General features: G+C 53.7%; 5 protein-coding genes across 5 annotated transcripts; 3 read left to right on the top strand and 2 right to left on the bottom strand.

The window, feature by feature from the left end:
- Positions 1-157: 157 nt before the first annotated feature.
- LTS14_003412 (uncharacterized protein) lies at positions 158-4,027 on the top strand (the record flags this gene model as incomplete). Its single annotated transcript, XM_064836117.1, has 1 exon — positions 158-4,027. The coding sequence occupies one exon, from the start codon at positions 158-160 to the stop codon at positions 4,025-4,027; it is 3,870 nt and encodes a 1,289-aa protein (XP_064696326.1).
- A 1,545-nt stretch (positions 4,028-5,572) lies between these two features.
- Positions 5,573-5,962, top strand: LTS14_003413 (uncharacterized protein; the record flags this gene model as incomplete). Its single annotated transcript, XM_064836118.1, has 1 exon — positions 5,573-5,962. The coding sequence occupies one exon, from the start codon at positions 5,573-5,575 to the stop codon at positions 5,960-5,962; it is 390 nt and encodes a 129-aa protein (XP_064696327.1).
- A 320-nt stretch (positions 5,963-6,282) lies between these two features.
- Positions 6,283-6,633, bottom strand: LTS14_003414 (uncharacterized protein; the record flags this gene model as incomplete). The annotated part of the gene is made up of 2 exons (XM_064836119.1): positions 6,283-6,430; positions 6,482-6,633. The coding sequence occupies 2 exons, from the start codon at positions 6,631-6,633 to the stop codon at positions 6,283-6,285; spliced, it is 300 nt and encodes a 99-aa protein (XP_064696328.1).
- A 791-nt stretch (positions 6,634-7,424) lies between these two features.
- On the bottom strand, positions 7,425-8,429 carry SEC17 (vesicular-fusion protein S17; the record flags this gene model as incomplete). The annotated part of the gene is made up of 3 exons (XM_064836120.1): positions 7,425-7,839; positions 7,904-8,334; positions 8,397-8,429. 3 exons carry the CDS (start codon positions 8,427-8,429, stop codon positions 7,425-7,427), a joined length of 879 nt encoding a protein of 292 aa, XP_064696329.1.
- A 313-nt stretch (positions 8,430-8,742) lies between these two features.
- Positions 8,743-15,573, top strand: LTS14_003416 (uncharacterized protein; the record flags this gene model as incomplete). Its single annotated transcript, XM_064836121.1, has 1 exon — positions 8,743-15,573. The coding sequence occupies one exon, from the start codon at positions 8,743-8,745 to the stop codon at positions 15,571-15,573; it is 6,831 nt and encodes a 2,276-aa protein (XP_064696330.1).
- Between the last annotated feature and the right edge of the window lie 39 nt (positions 15,574-15,612).

Genomic DNA, 15,612 nt, shown 5'->3' on the forward strand with positions numbered 1-15,612 from the left:
CGATCGTCTGCGGCAGAGAAACCTTAATCGTTCTGCCATCGAGCTTGGAAGGATGGACGAAATTCCTGAAGGCGTTCGGCGATCTGCTTCTACTGCTACTAAGGCGGCTGATGCTCATACAGCCCATCCACTCTCTCGCTCAGTCTCGGCACATAGTATGACTTCGTCCATCTACTCGCCTGAACGCAATCCGGAACGCGAGAGCGGAGATTCGGATGCTCATGTTTGGACCGCCAATAGCGCGACTATATCACCTCCAAGCAAGGGTAGAGCTGTAGATGCGGCGAAGATGTATGGCGCTGAGATTAAGATGCCTACTGCACAAGCCAGCGTCGCTAGCTTCACCACGGCTGCCGAGACCAAGGCGGGTGTGATGTTCCACGGAGACAGCAACCCATATACAATAGCTGGTGTCCCGGACGTCGAGCCCGGAGAGATCAAGATGGAGGACCATACGAGCAGGTCTTCCACACCACGAGCAAGCATAGACGATGTAGATCGACTTGTCCATTTCCGGCAGCGTGACCCAGACGCCTCGCTGGTCGCGCAGCTGCCCTCTCGCCAACCAAGCTTCAGGTCGAGATCAGAAGGCTTCGAGCCTGCCCCTTTGGCCAACGCACCACACACAACCTCAGCAGCAGCAGACACAGGCTATCTCTCTCGTTCTGCCAGCACGAAAAGCAGCATAGGCGCACATGGCAGGGCCAACACGGCGAATCAACGCATCTCCTACCCAATCCCACAAGAAGGCTCAGATGACCCCCAGCTGCTTTCCGACCCCAGGTTCCAAGACGCATATATCTCGAACCCTGCACTCTCCCGAGCTCCACAAGCAAGAAGGCACGGCTTCCGCCAACGCTTTGGGCCAGCGCGGGAACATGGGCTAGCACGATCAGAGTCGCAGAAGTCGCAGCTGTCTTTCACGGAGGCTTTGCAGCTTCCACGTCAGGGGCAGGAGGATGTTGACGTGTCGGGTAGTGCTGGCAGGCCTGTGGTTCTCGGTGAAGGGCTTGTGGGAGCTGATGATGGGAAGGGCGAGAAGGTATACATACCTGGCTCCCACCCGTTCGAAACCATTCCTCTTTCATCACCGACCAAGATCAGCAATCCAGTCCATAATAGCAACTGGTCATCTACTGGTGGTAGCAACACTTCTCCTTCCGCCAACAACATTTCAACTTTCTTCACCACTCTGAATAACAACACTGTCAACGATCCGTCATCCCAGAAACCCAACAAGGAGAAGACGTGGATGGGGTCCGCTATGATAGAGCCGAAGTGGCGCTCGAACCAGAGCAAGTCTCGTATATGCCGCTACATTTGCATGACCGTGGTGGCGCTGGCGATAGTGTCCGCAGCAATCATTGGTCTGGGCACCTACGCCTATAAGCAGCATGTCGACGCTGAGCAGCACAAGGCCTCTCATTCCAGCGTCAGCACCCCCTCGACATCCGCCACTGTCTCCTCCCAAACTTCTTCTCCAATGGTAGTCCCCACCACGACTCTCACGCCGTCCATCACGATCCCATTGGCATCCGCCACGTCGTCCCTTCCCACCACAGCTCCAGCTCCCACGACTCTGGTCACGGTCACCGTCCAGGCCGCTCCAACTGCCATTTCGACCTCGGACACTTCAGTGACTCCAGTAACCCATACCATCGAACCGGCCAAGAAATCGTTCTTCGCTCGCTTGAACGTCTTCGCTCGTGGCCCATTCTATCAGCCCGTTGGAGGTGGTAGTCCCTCTGGAACAGATGCTGGGACAGGTGCAGGCTCTAGCACAAACAGCAGTTTACCTGCGAACCATGGCGGTATCAGTAGGCATTCGACTCCTGGTGGCGACCAAGACCCCCCGTACCCTGACAGTAGTCCCGAGTACCCTCCAGCCGCCGAAGATCCCATAAGCAGTAATCCTATGGAAGGCAGTGCAGGCCCACCCCCAATCGACCCCAATCAGGGGAGCACAAAGAGTAGGAAGCCCAGCTTTGGTGTTCTGTCCTCCACGACGACAGCCCCCATTGATGATCCCTACAGCCAGGGTTCGGGCACGGGCGACCCCAATGACTCGCTTGGTGGCGCAACGGGTACCGGTCAGCAGAGTGGCAAGAATTCGTACGCCGGTACGACTGGCACTGGTCCAAATGGCGACAAGAACGCGTACAATGATCCGACTCAGGATGAGGATCCTTACAGCGGCGATGGTCAGGAAGCAGGATCTAAACCAGCGTCCAAATACGGTGATGCTGGAGATGGTGGTCTCGGAGGCAATGGATATGACGATCCGACTGACAAAAGCGCATCTGACGATGATTACGGACCTAACAATGACTATGATCCCACAGGAATGGACCAAAAGTATGGCGGTCAGAGCGGTCCTCAAGGCTTGGCTGGTCAAGATTCTACCGGCAGTCTCAATCCATATGGCAAGCCCTCTTCTGGTACGCACAATCCAGCTTCATCGCTCGGTTCGGATCAGTACGACCCAGCTGCAAATGGCTTGGGCGGAGGCGCTGGCGATGACAAATATAGTGCAGGAGGAGCAGGAAGCGATTCGCTAGGAGCCAACAGCGCTGGTCAATATGCCCAAGGCAATGATAACTCCGGACTTGGTGGCCTAAATGGTGCGAGCCAGAAGAGCTCGCAGCTCCCGGATTATGGTGAAGAGGGTGGCTCAAGACTGCCCAATGGACCTGGCGTATCTAGTGGTCCAGGGAGCGAGCCTCATCCTGTTTCCAGTGTCACTGTCAGCGGCAGCGGTGGCGGCAGCAGTCGATCTAAGACAAGCCAGAAGTCTAGCAGCGATGGCAGTGTTGGGACAGGCTCGACCGACCCCAACTCAAAGAAGCGCAACATTCCCCGTCAAGCCCCTGGTGGTGGTAGTGGTTCTAGCTACAGCTCAAGCTCCGCCTCCAACGCAGGCGGTGCATCGGCTGCTGGCTCCGTGAATTCCGCAAGCCAGGACACTGCAAGCGCTGGAAGTGATCCCAACAGCCTCGCTGGCGGCTCAAGTGGCTCTAAGCACAAAGCATCTTCCGGCTCGAGCAGCATGTCAAACCCAATGTCTGGCGCTGCTGGCGATGATGAGAGTAGTGCATCTTCCGACCTAGGCTCAAGTGACCCACAGACTGGTAGCTCTGGTACCTCTCCGGCTACTGATAAGGCGTACTCTGGTGGAGCTAGCTCAAAACCGCCTATGTCTGGCGCAGGCTCTAGCGGGGGCCAGGGTAGTAGTCAGCAGGGCTATGGTCAGGGTGGCGATCAGAGCTTCGGTCAAGGTTCGAATGGCCAAGGGTTTGGGCTGAACCCTGATGGTATATATGGCGGAGCTGGTCAGACTGATCTGTTCTCTGACTCCGATGATGGCTTTTCGGGGGGTTCGAGCCAGGGAGGCACAAGTGGTCTCGGTGGCTACAGCGGTGGTAGTGACGGCGGAATGGATGGGAAGAACGCTCAAGGTGGTGATGGTCTCGGAGGCGATGCCGACCCTGGCGAAGGCAGCAGCGATCCAGGTGAAGGCGGGTATGATACCAATGGAGAGGGCGGCAACCCGTACACCCCGGGCGGCTCTAGCGATCCTTACAATTCCGGGGGCACAGGTACGCCCAGTCCATACAGCAAATCTACTACCAGTCAACGCTCGTATTATGGCGACAATAGTCTTCCCGGGGGTGGTGCTGGTGACAACAGCTATGGCGGAGGCAGCTCAGGTGACGATGAGCTGGGAGTCGGAGGAGGAGGCAGTGACGGCAGCTTTGGAGGTAATGCAGGCGGCGCTGGCTCGAACAACGGCATGGGTCCCAATTCCCAAGCTCCTCCAAAATCCAGCAAGAGCTACGGCACGAATCCAGCAGGCAGTCTTCCTTCCAGTTCAGCAAGTAGTGCAGGTGGTGCAGATGGTGCAGGCTCTGCGTCTCCGGGCGCTGACTCTCAGGGTTCTGACTCTTTCGGCTCAACACCTGGAGGCGACGGATCCGCTCGCTCAAGCAAGCCTCAACCCGATTCTCGTACATCTTCTGGCGCTACGTAAGGATACTCTAGTGGTGGTGCTGTAGGAAGTGCGACACCTGAATGCAAGACCAGTGGGGAAACCACGGGTGAACGGCCACTCCGAGATCACTTGAACATGGTACTCGTCATTCCAGAGTCTCACCGCTCAGGATACAAAGTAACAAATGCTGCGGTTGCCTTCTCCAGGCGGTACGCAGCACACAAAGAGGATTTTCGAGGTTTTATCTTGAGAGATTTCAGCCATCGGAAAAGTGTCCATGACAGACCTTTTCCTGGTAATCGGATGAATGATGATATTATAGATTATGGCGATGCATGTGCCCTTTTGCTACAGGTTTCTTTTCTTTGCTGCGTTTCTGCTATTATTATGAGACTGGCTGATGACGGTGATGATGTTCATGAGCGAGGACTCTCAACTCAGGCGATTTCGTCTCAGTAGAGCTTGTTGACCCTCAGCTATGTTGGAGTTACTGCTTGCGTTTGGGAGGCAGAAAAGTTTCAGCTGGATGGTGCTTCTGTATGAGCCTGCTGGCAGTCCTAGGAATGCACAATGTAGGAATACCTATGCACTCTTCTTTGGCAGCGGAGCGAACCTACTGTACATTAGTCTAGTTTGACATACCTCAACAAAGATCATTCAAGCTCACTTTTTCGTGTACTACAGTGCATATGATTGGTAAATGTCAAACGTACCGATCCTCGGTGCATGGCTGAGAGAGTCCAATATAAGCCGAAGCATAGGATAGTCTAGGCCCTTCACGATTCTGTGATGTGCCCAGCCCAGTTCAAGGTACCTTTGGGCCTCCTTCAACAACGAAATATCTCCCAGTCTTCTTGCCAGCCGTACTCCGCACATCCCACTTCTCCTCATCCGCCCTCGGTGGACTCTTCGTCCTCCTAAGCCTTCCTCTCCTTCCACTACCTCGCACTTCCTCCTTCGCCAAAGCATCTTTCAGTGCATCAAGACCGAGCTCTGCCTCCTTCTCGCCCTCGGCTGTTTCGTCTCGAAGACTCTGTAGAGGCTCAACACCAGAAGTGTCAACTTTCTGGATCTCCTTTACAAAGTGCAGCTGTGAGGACAAGGTTGAGAGCATGCGTTGTTCTTCCTCGGGACCTGTTGGTGATGGAAGTGCCGACAGACGAAGCAAGTGATGCAGTTGCTTGGAGCTTATCACTGGAGTAGTGGACGAGGCATCCTCGGAAGGCAACAGAGATGCTACAGACCATGTAGGCTTCGAAAGAAGGTCCGATATATCGATATGACGATTGGCATCTCGAGTGACTTTCGGTCGCTTTGGAAGGGATGTATCACTAGCTTGGCGGGCTACGGTCAGTGCCCGGGGGCTCAGCAGAAGCCAGCGCTCGGCGGCGATGCCAGCCCGTCTGCTGGCAATTATCATGGCTGCGAGAAGTTGAAATGCATCACGGTCTAATGTCGATACAGTCGACATTCATTCACTTGTTCCTGAGCTTGGACCGAGGCGTTGCGGCAAGCACGGATCCTCCGCCCGTCTATAAACATTGCATCGCCATGTAATTTGTCTCTCAAACCACATTCCACGGCATGGCATCAAGGACGTATGTGAATCTTGGCGTGCTGATGGCTGGTGTCTTCGGGGTGTTCACAGCATATTCAGCCTTTCAGCCAGAACTTCAACGAGAACAAGAAGAGAAAGCTGGGGGATTTCAGCAGAAACATGTCGAGACGAAGGACAATGTTATCAGTGAGGCTATATTAAGTGATCTAAGGGACGCGAAGGAACAGGTTGCGGGCACGAAGAACCAGGGATCTGGAAAAGGTGCGCTTTGGGGCGTAAGAGAGGCCATATTTGGATCGGGCAAGACTGCAGACACCAAAGTACCGGCACAGCAGGCTTTGACTGCGGCACCGATCCAGAAGACGGATGCTGCTGTTGTCATGTCAAAGGCAGAGGCGGAAAGCAAGAAGGGTTGAGATGAAATCAAGGACTGCAGAAGATTTTGATCACTAACTTTGCCCTGAAATGCTCAAATCAGGTCGCTTCCGAAGAAGAGTCACGACTACGCCATTCGCAAATGCGAAGCGAAAGCGACCATGTCCGTCAGTCCCAGGTGGCCTCGGAAGACCGAAACTGTTGCTGTGGCTCGAGTTCGATACACCAGCAGGGGAATGATCATGGCGGGCCCATGGAGAAGTCTGCTTCCTGGCTCCGTCACGACTCCTCAGGGAGACGTGTAATGCAAATGGTCGGTGTGCCGACTCGGCCTGACGTGGCAAAAGAGATTCGATCAATTCTATTGCATGTCGCGAAACCCGCCAGTCCCCTTCAGCACAATCATGTCAGGCATAGCCTTCATCAGCCCTTCCTCCTGAATGGTCTGGAATACTTTGGCATAGTTCCGCTGCCGGCGATGAAAATCCAGTGCCTCTCTACTCTCGTAACTGAGGATAATCGTCAGTATTGGACAGAGGCGCGATTTTGAAATCACCTACAGCTCAACAAGCACCATACGGAGCTCCTTGCTGCCATCCTCGCCTTCTTCAGCTTCTTCAAGAACTTGAAATTGGAGACAGCCGGGCTCGTTGGCTCGCATTTTTTCAATGCTCTCGTGCATAAATTCGCGGAGCTGGAAGGAGGCGTTCATGTCAGTTCGCCAGGCTCGCAAGACCTCGGAGGGCATAGCATACTCTCTTCACTTTACCCTCAGCCGGATGAATGATAGCGACGAGGGTGACTTGTTCTGAGACTGACCCAACCATCTCAACGAGTAGTATATGATGAACTGAGATACGAGATGGGATGTAGCTATTATAGAGCCGTGAAAAGGAGGATGAGCTAATGTATAGTCTTCGCGCGCTTTATGTTTTTCGGGATGATCCTACATGTCCGTACCACTCGATCGCCTGCTCGTTCAGTTCTGAAGTCAGTGACTTGGCTCCATAGACTCTATCCGCGTAAACCTTATCATTCGGACGGCGTCCGTCCTAACAATGATATACCGGTGACACAACCCACTGGGCAGCAAATCGGTATCATAGCACATAAAACTGTATTTGACGTTTGAAAGTCTCCTTCACTTCTACTAAGCGCTTGACAACAGGCACTTCGCAAGGTCCATCCGGCTGCTGCATGCACATAATCATTGAGGGACGACTTTTGGCTTTCTTGGCATCTGGGACTACGGACATTGGTCCTCTACCGTAAGACCGATACGTGTACCACAGCGCATTACTTTTGCATGGTCACGGTCGACAAGGACTACCTGTTCAAAACGCCACGACCTCCTCCGGCCGGACATAAGATACTTACTGAACACCGTGATCGACAAGCCGCATGCTACGTTACGCCACAGTACGGCTTCCACAGAATAGACGTCCTCAGCTGAAGGTCCAGGACACCTTGAAGAAATTACTCACTCGTCATACCGCACAGCAATCATGAAAAGTCCTCTCCCTTCTCCTCGATCCCTTCCTTCACCCTCAACAAAAGTGTCGTCTTCCACTTATCCAACTTGCTCATCTGATCAAACTGAAACAACTTATCCGCAAACTTCTCCTGATCACCCTCATCCACACTCTCCGTCAGATCCACCAAAAGCTGATGCTCCCTCGTCTGCGCAAACGCCGGATCTAGATCCCGATAACTCTCCAACGCCCGATTCGAAGCTACCATGTCGGCGGTACAGAGGTGGCAGATCCCAGCTTTGAGGAGATATTCTTTTACGCTCCATTTCATCAGGTTGTTGTTTATGCTGGACTTGGCGACGCGTTCGTAGTGGGAGATGGATTTGTAGTAGTCCTTTTCTAGTGCAGAAAGGTCGGCTACTTTTAGGTAGAGTTTGTTTGCGAGCCTGCGTTCAAAATACTGTCAGCCCGATCCTGTATCTTCCAGACGTCCACATCGTATGAACATACGCTTCTGCATTGTCTGCCTCGAACCACCCTGCCGCTGTCTCATACGCTTCACACGCTCTCTTCTGGTCGCCCACTTCCACCTCAAATAGCTCTGCTAATTGCTGTTTCTGTGTCGCTGCCCGTCGAAAGTTGCCCTTCATAGTGTAATGATTAATCGCCTGATCTAGACACCTTGCTGCACTCTCCGGCTCGTCTTTCTTATAGCTCTTGAACGCCTCCACCATCGAGTTCGCGGCATCATCCGGTTCGTTCAGCTTACTTCGTTGTAGTTCGGCGACTTTCTCGAAGGTCTGACCGGCGGCTGGGAGGTCTCGTTGTAGTCGAAAGGCGTTGGCGGCTTGAGTATAGAGGTCCACAGCATTTTCGTACTTCTCTGTGCGTCCTCCGAAGAGGGAGAAGCCGCCTCCTGCGCCGGCTGCGGCTTTGTCGGCCTGTGGTATATAGCATTAATATCCTGACATCTGCTAGTACATGGTGGGGTGATCGTGCCTACCTTTTGTAGTAATGCTCGCGGGTCTTGTGCCATGGTTGGTGAATATGCTATGCTCTCCTTCGAGTTACCAGTGGTGATGCAGGATATGTCTCTCAAGTACTCGTGAACAAGAAGATACCAGCTTTCACGTGCTTGTTGACATCTGCCTTCTAGATTCTAGTGACGCGGCGAGATGCTCGTCTTCAGGGCTTCGGCTAAGCTTGCCGAGAAGTGCCCCGCTAATGCAAACGCGTCTTCCGGCGCGTATTCAACATCACTTCTCCAGACGGCACAGCATCGCAAGGCATCAGCTATAGCCGACATCTTGACGGATATCTTAGATGCGATATAATGCTGCGAGAAGCAAATGAAGCGTTGGCAGGATCGTGGCGAGGTCCAGGACTCAGATGATGAAGATCTCTCACTGGGTGGTGGCGGCGAGAGTCAAAGTCCACAGCAAGCGCGAAAGAGGCCTCGTCTGAGCCACCGCGGCAGCTCTCTGGGGGACGACAAGACCTCAGCTGGAGCCCACGGTGTGGGAGGAGGAGGCAATGAAGAAGCAGATGTGCCTTGGCTTGCCCCAGCACACGCCACCGCATACGGAAAGAGATCTAGACCATCCGATGCATCAGCACCAAGGCGCGAAGCTCTTTTCGTTGCCATTCCTGCAGTCTCACTGAATGCGACTGCGCAGCGACATTACGACCAGAGCGGCGATCATCCTTTGTCTGGTGATCTTCCTGACCCAAGTCAGCTGATCGCGGGACGATCCAATGTAGCACCTACTACACCGACATGTGCCCATGAAACTTCTGGTAGCCTACGCTCTTCGCCTCTAAGTGAGCTTGGCGACACGCCAAGGTCATCTCCTGGACTGTTCAGCCACGTTGCATTCAAACAATCGGCCCACGATTCTGTGCCAGTGCAAGTCGAGCTCCCTGACGCACGACCATCTGATGATCCGCTCCTTGACCTTGCTGAGCTACTTGAAGAGCAGCCTACCATCGCCGTTGGCCGAGGACGTACCTTCCGAGCAAGGACAGAAAAGCAACTTCACCCTTATGGCTGGGACAAAACTTTGTATCAGCAGCAATGGAAACAGCGTGGCTTGAAGCCGATTCGAGTAATTGATCAGCGCGTTGCGGAAACGCGTGATCAGTCCTACAGTAGCGATGAGAGTGACAGCCAGCAACAACCACTCTTCAGCAGCTCGCCCGTCCAATCTAGCCCAACTTTAATAGATCAAGACGCTTCAGCCGCTAACCACCATGGCTTCTCCAGTCCGAATGTGGAGGACGACTTCCCCGACATCGATCAAATTCTGCGAAAGCATATGCCCGGCGTAGTGACGAGCGGTCGAAAACGCAGAAAGACGGCGCATCTCAACAATGGTCCCAATGCAATCCGAGCTCCTTCGATTGTACGTGATTGTGCCGATGCCGATGCTCAAGGGCTAGATATCTATAGCATTCCACCTTCGCCTCCACCAACCTCGAGTGGCTCTCAATCACTGCCCAAGCAGCGCGATAAACCAGCAGTCTTCCGGCTGCCACCCGGTGCTACGCCAGCACCACTACCCACGCCTCAGGTATCATCAGATGTGCACAGACACAGGCAAGCTGCAGACGGAGACTACGACTTAGATGAAGTGCCACAGTCCAGGACCTCCCGACCATCAACCATATCCCGAGCAAGGACACGACCTCTAATGATCGACTCAAGCACGGAGTCAGAAGAGGACCAAGATGTGCAAGCAATTCTTGTTCGTGAACCTGAAGTAGATGAGCGGCGGTTGATACGCGAGCGAAAGCGCATCAAGGGCGTGCTGCCGGCATCTTGGCTCAAGATAGATTTCAAAGCGCAACACCGACAGCGACCACAGACACCTACCCGAGCTAGGAGAGCAAGCACGCCGCCTACAGCAGATGGAGGCCGTCTCAAAGGCGTGGCACAACGAGTCTCACGGATCTCGTCAACGGCGAGGCAGCCGCAGTCGCTGATCATTTCAGATGACGAGGACGAGTTCTCAAGTCTCGGGACATCAAATGGTGAAGGACTGAGATCGCCTCGAACTGATGCGGAGCGACCATGGTCAGCACTGTTGCAGGCAGACGCCGATGACACTCGCATGGAGGGTGACTGGGTTGACCCGATGCTTGCAGGTTCGACGAGAAATGCTCCCAGACAACGCAAACCAAAGCGTCGACAGCCTCGCATTGCCGATGCCTTTCTCAGAGCGGGTGGGGTCACTACTGATGTCCAGGAGGAGAGAGCGACGTCTAGACGGAACAAACCCTCGAGCAGGCTCACCGTCAGCGGCTCGCGAAGTGGAGCAGCGACAGCAGGAGCTAGCAGGCGTTCCCGTGCGCCACGTCTTAGCGTACTGGATATGCCATCCCCGCCATCCGATTCAGACAACCCCATACCACAATTCATTCGTTTAGCCCAACGCCGAGCAAAACAGCAGACGGGATGTGCCCGCCACTCACCTTCAAGCAAAGTCATCAGGCTTGCGACCGCAGAAGACACCGCAGATGCGGAGACGACCTTGACTGCATGGCGCGAAGGGACCATCGCTCCTCGAACTTCGCCAGCGTCAGCCACGTATAAACCCCGTCTCACCGCAGACGTTCAAGCGGACATCGAGGGTCCGAGAATAGAGAGGTCGAGATTACCATTGGTAGATGTCACGAACTACTATCAACAACGATTGCCCTTGTCACTCCGTGGAAGGACAAGTAGCACCGACCGGCATGAAGGTGTGCCCCGGACACAGCCGTCTTTACGCAAACGCCAGACACATATAAACACAGTTGTTGTGCGGAGAGTTGACCATCAGGAATCCGACAACCATACGAAGCAGCAGGAGCCGGGACCATCTGACTCTGCCCATGATCCGAGGCGCACTAGTCGGCCTATGGCAACCAAGGCCCACTATCGTGGAGGACAACTCGAAAGTCTTGAGTCTGCATATGACCATGCACACCGCGCCGCTGCCTTCGAACGAAGAATTGCCACACTGACTGAGACAATTGCAAGAGGCCGACAAGGAACATGGCAGCCTATGGACAATGTCGAACATTATCTCCGCCACGATATGACTTTGCAGCCTATCCCTAAGAGGCATCACGCCGCACGTAGGAATGATGTACCAGCAACGACTCAACCTGTCCAATCCATCCAACCGTTGCCTGCTGGAGATAGACAAGCAATCATTCGGTCTGCTCAACCGGCTCAGCAGTTACCTCATCGGCCACGAAAGCGTTGGCCTCAGCATGTTGACATCGAAGCTCGCCTTTTCAGACAGCCAAGTGAACCATTGCCAGACACTAGTACATCTGAGGCAGTATCAATCACTGGCGATGGCATAGACGATGGACTACAGCTAAAAGGTCTTGGACCATTCGGCACGCGTTATTCAACAGATTTCGATGTCAATCCTCTACCACTAGGCACCTTCTTCCATTCCTCCACCTTCATTGGTAGTGGCGACTTTGCTGCAAGCCTCAAGCTCGGTCAACGCGACTTGAGTGTCATCACAGGACGCATTTACGTCCATGTAGCTGAAAAGGTGCTCGCGTGGGAAGCTTGGACGGAAGAAATCGCGGCCGGCTTATCCGAGATATCGAAGGTCGTTGCTGAAGCCCTGCAATCACTGGAGCCAAGCACAGCCATCGGTAATGTGACTGGGCAGATGGATGTCATCGCTGCCAACATCGACCATATGCTGCGCTCGGTCATTCGCTATATATCGAAGTGCTTGGCCTTCCTCGATGCCATTGATCGACGATCATGCATCCAGAGCCTTTACAATTTCGTTGAGCTCCTGCTGGAGAGCGTAAGTTGCTGGCCGCAGACCAGTCCGGACTTGCTCAAACTGCAGACGCGCGTGAGCCAATATGTATTCGTCATTGCCCATCAGGTCTATCAATTAGCTCATCACGACCTTGTGTCGCTTAATACCCAACAAGCTTGTCGAAGGCTTTTGACCAGGGCTGCCGACGATCTAGTTCGCAGTGTCTTTCCTGCTGGCTTCCAGGAGCTCAGGTCAATCTATGAAGACAATCGCAGCAGCTCGAAGCGTGAAGCTGGCATACGAGATGATGGAGCGCCCATCTCAACTGTCACTTTACTACGACACTGTCTGACCTCCGACCAGCCGGCCCAGTCGAGTCTATGGTCCACGCTCTTCAGAACCCAGCAAAGTAGGACCAGTACACTGGACTCAGTCAGCACTCTAGACTGCATGTGGTATGATCTGTTTACCATACTTCCTGCTCTGGAGATGGACAATACCGGCGTTGCTATTCCTGGGCGGCGGTTCAGTGCGAATGAACATGATTGGACGTTGCCGAAAATACTGCTTTCCCGCCTCCTGGAGCTTTACCCGTCTGCTAGTGCGATCACAAATGTCGGCATCAATGACTATCTACGAGCTACCCTCAGTCGATGCTACCTCTTAATCGATCGATGGGGTTGGTGGCGATGTGAGAGCATTCTCAGCGTCATGTTCGATTTCTTTGCCCGACGAAATCTAGGTCCGCTGCTAAGAGAGCAGCATGCTGGATCGCCGTACTTCCTACAGGAGCTCGACAGCCATCCTAGTCTGGAGGTACAACCAACCGATCGCCCGTTCCATATCTTCCTAAAGACAGTTGTCACTGGTCTACGCCACATGCAGAAGCCTGGAAATTACAGTGACAAGAAGATCGGTGGCATAGTGTGGCGCTTCATTCCCAGCCATGGACGGACCTACCCAAAGGACGCGGATGTGCAGGGAGCAGAGATTGAAGCATTACGAAACCATCAAGACTTACTTTGCGTGCTCTATAATGCTGCTCCGTCCGGCTGCAGACCACGCGTGGACCTTTTAAAGAACCTTGTCGACCACGCTCAGTCGCATCGTGAGGCTTGCCGTCTGAACGTGCGAGCATGGGCGAACCTGATCAGGTTTCAATTATCCTGTGGCGAGCCAGAAGAGGCGATGCAGCCTTTCACAACATGGTACGAGGACATCGTTCAGGCTACCATGGCGCAGTTCAGGCTGGCAAGAACGGAAGCAGAAAGCGACTATGCTGCCGCGTGTGCCGAAGGCAACAATGGTGTCACCCAGAGCACGCTCGAAAGCGTCATTGCCACGAATCAACGCCGCATTGTAGCCACGCTTGTCGATGCTCTCGCAGGTCTGAAGCGAGCATTGCAGACAGCGAAGACGACCTCGACCGTTATCTGCCTCATACAAGGCACTTCTTTCTGGAACGTCCTGATGCCTTTCGACACCAGTGAGAAGCGCTTGCTACCTGCTCTCGACGAAGCCCTTGAGGTCGTGAAGGCCGCACTAGATACGCAGCATAGCTTGGTGGTCTCAAATGAGAGCCAGAACGCAAGTGAGGAAAGTCAGGACTTTGGCGACTCGAGTGCTCTCGATGAGATGATTGGGAATGAGCATCGATGCTCAAATTCTGCTCCCGACTCTGCCATCTTCAACATCCTGCACGACCCTGTCCGACAGCTGCTATCGACATTATTCGGTGCCGACGTAGCTCTCGACGAGCTCATCCTGGGCAAGATTGTCGACACGTGGGTCAGATTGGCAAGCGTTGCAGTCAAAAGCTTGCAGGCCACCTGGACTGATTTCGTCGGAGAATATTATGCGGACTCATGGCAGCAGTTGAGAAGTACCGAGCAGCGGCGCAGATTTACACCTTACTTCTACGCTCGAGTCGTGGAGCGCTCCCCGGTCGGCGCCACTGAAGTGTATGACATCGCTTTCGGCGTGCTTTTAGTGTCTCTAGTTGAGCGCGAGGCAATACTCAAGTACCAGCACCTACTCTTGAATGCCCTACTCAACCATGCATCGGACCATCCTGTGCTCAACAATTTGCCCTTCATGCGACATGCAAGAAACGGACAATCTGACACAAGTCTCTCAGAACTGCGCCAAAGGCGGCTTGCACTGCTCTCTTGTCTACTATCAAACATGCGCCAATGCTTCGACGACACTGTGTACGAGCACCCAGGCCAAGTACAGCAGGTGCGAAAGCAGTACGGTAACTACCTCCGTCTGCTCATGCAAGCCATGAAAGCGAACTTCATGGAACTGCAAGGTGGCAGCAACATAGACTTCGCTGATCCCCATGCACAAGGTGCTTATGTCGATTTCGTACAGCACGTTGTCTCTTATCTTCAGGAATACACAACCGACATCTGCCGGATCGACGACTTTTTTATCGATTCGTCTGCGTTCCCTCTGCCAGCCACAGATCCTATGTATGTGGTAGGCAGGCTGCGCAGTTATGGTCCTAAGCTGCGTGATGCTAAGCCCAGGAAAGAGCTCACTGTGTTCGTACAGACCGTGGTTGAGCGTGCCATAGTCGACGGCCATCAGACTTATCTAGTCGAGCAGCTATGTACCGCCATGGATACTGGCGTAGAACGTGGCAGCAAAGTGGTACCCAGCTTGCGTTTTGTGCTTCTCGATGCGATTCTGTCGCTCTATCTCGACACAGCTTTGGACACGGCTTGCTCATGGCTGCTGTCGTCGCCAATCCTGGCTGTTTATGGTACCGTAGCATCAAGCCTCACGTACAATCTGGACTTGCGGGATCAGAGCAGTATCCAAGCTGTGGTACAGATCACCTCGACCATGCTCCGCAATATTCGAGTGCCATTACAGCAAGCACTTACACACCCTGGGCTGCTCAGCTTGCCGCATGTACAAAGAGTGCTAGCACTGGTATTCGACAACGTCAGACACGTCCAGACTCTTTGCCAATATCTGTGCCGGCGCAGTCCGGTAAACGACAACTTTGCGCAGGCGATGGAGGAGATACATAAGGCAGCTGTTGAGATATACAGGCGACTGAGTGGTTCCGAGGATGAGTGGTATGGCTTTGAGCCAAGTACAGAATCGACGGGCAGGATCTGGTGGCCTGATACGAGAGAGTTTGCACAACGACAACTACGTGAGTCACTCTGTAATAGTTGGCATGCTCGCGATGGACAGTACTTTGTGCAACGAGGCAAAATGCAAAAGGAGGTGGTGGCTCTGCTAGATGATGAGGAGGGTGAGAAGAAGGCCTTGACGGCTAAAATCGAAAACTTTTGCCAAAGCTTTGAGGCAATTTATGGAGGTCGCTGGCAGCACAGTCGATCAAACGGAGGAAGTGGTCAGGGACAGGATGGGCTCGTGGTTTGAGTCGAAAATGATAGCGTTCTTAGCGTATGCATACTAGGT

Source organism: Recurvomyces mirabilis (assembly GCF_035927965.1).
Source record: "Recurvomyces mirabilis strain CCFEE 5264 chromosome Unknown scaffold_7, whole genome shotgun sequence".
NCBI classification, from domain to species: domain Eukaryota; kingdom Fungi; phylum Ascomycota; class Dothideomycetes; order Mycosphaerellales; family Teratosphaeriaceae; genus Recurvomyces; species Recurvomyces mirabilis.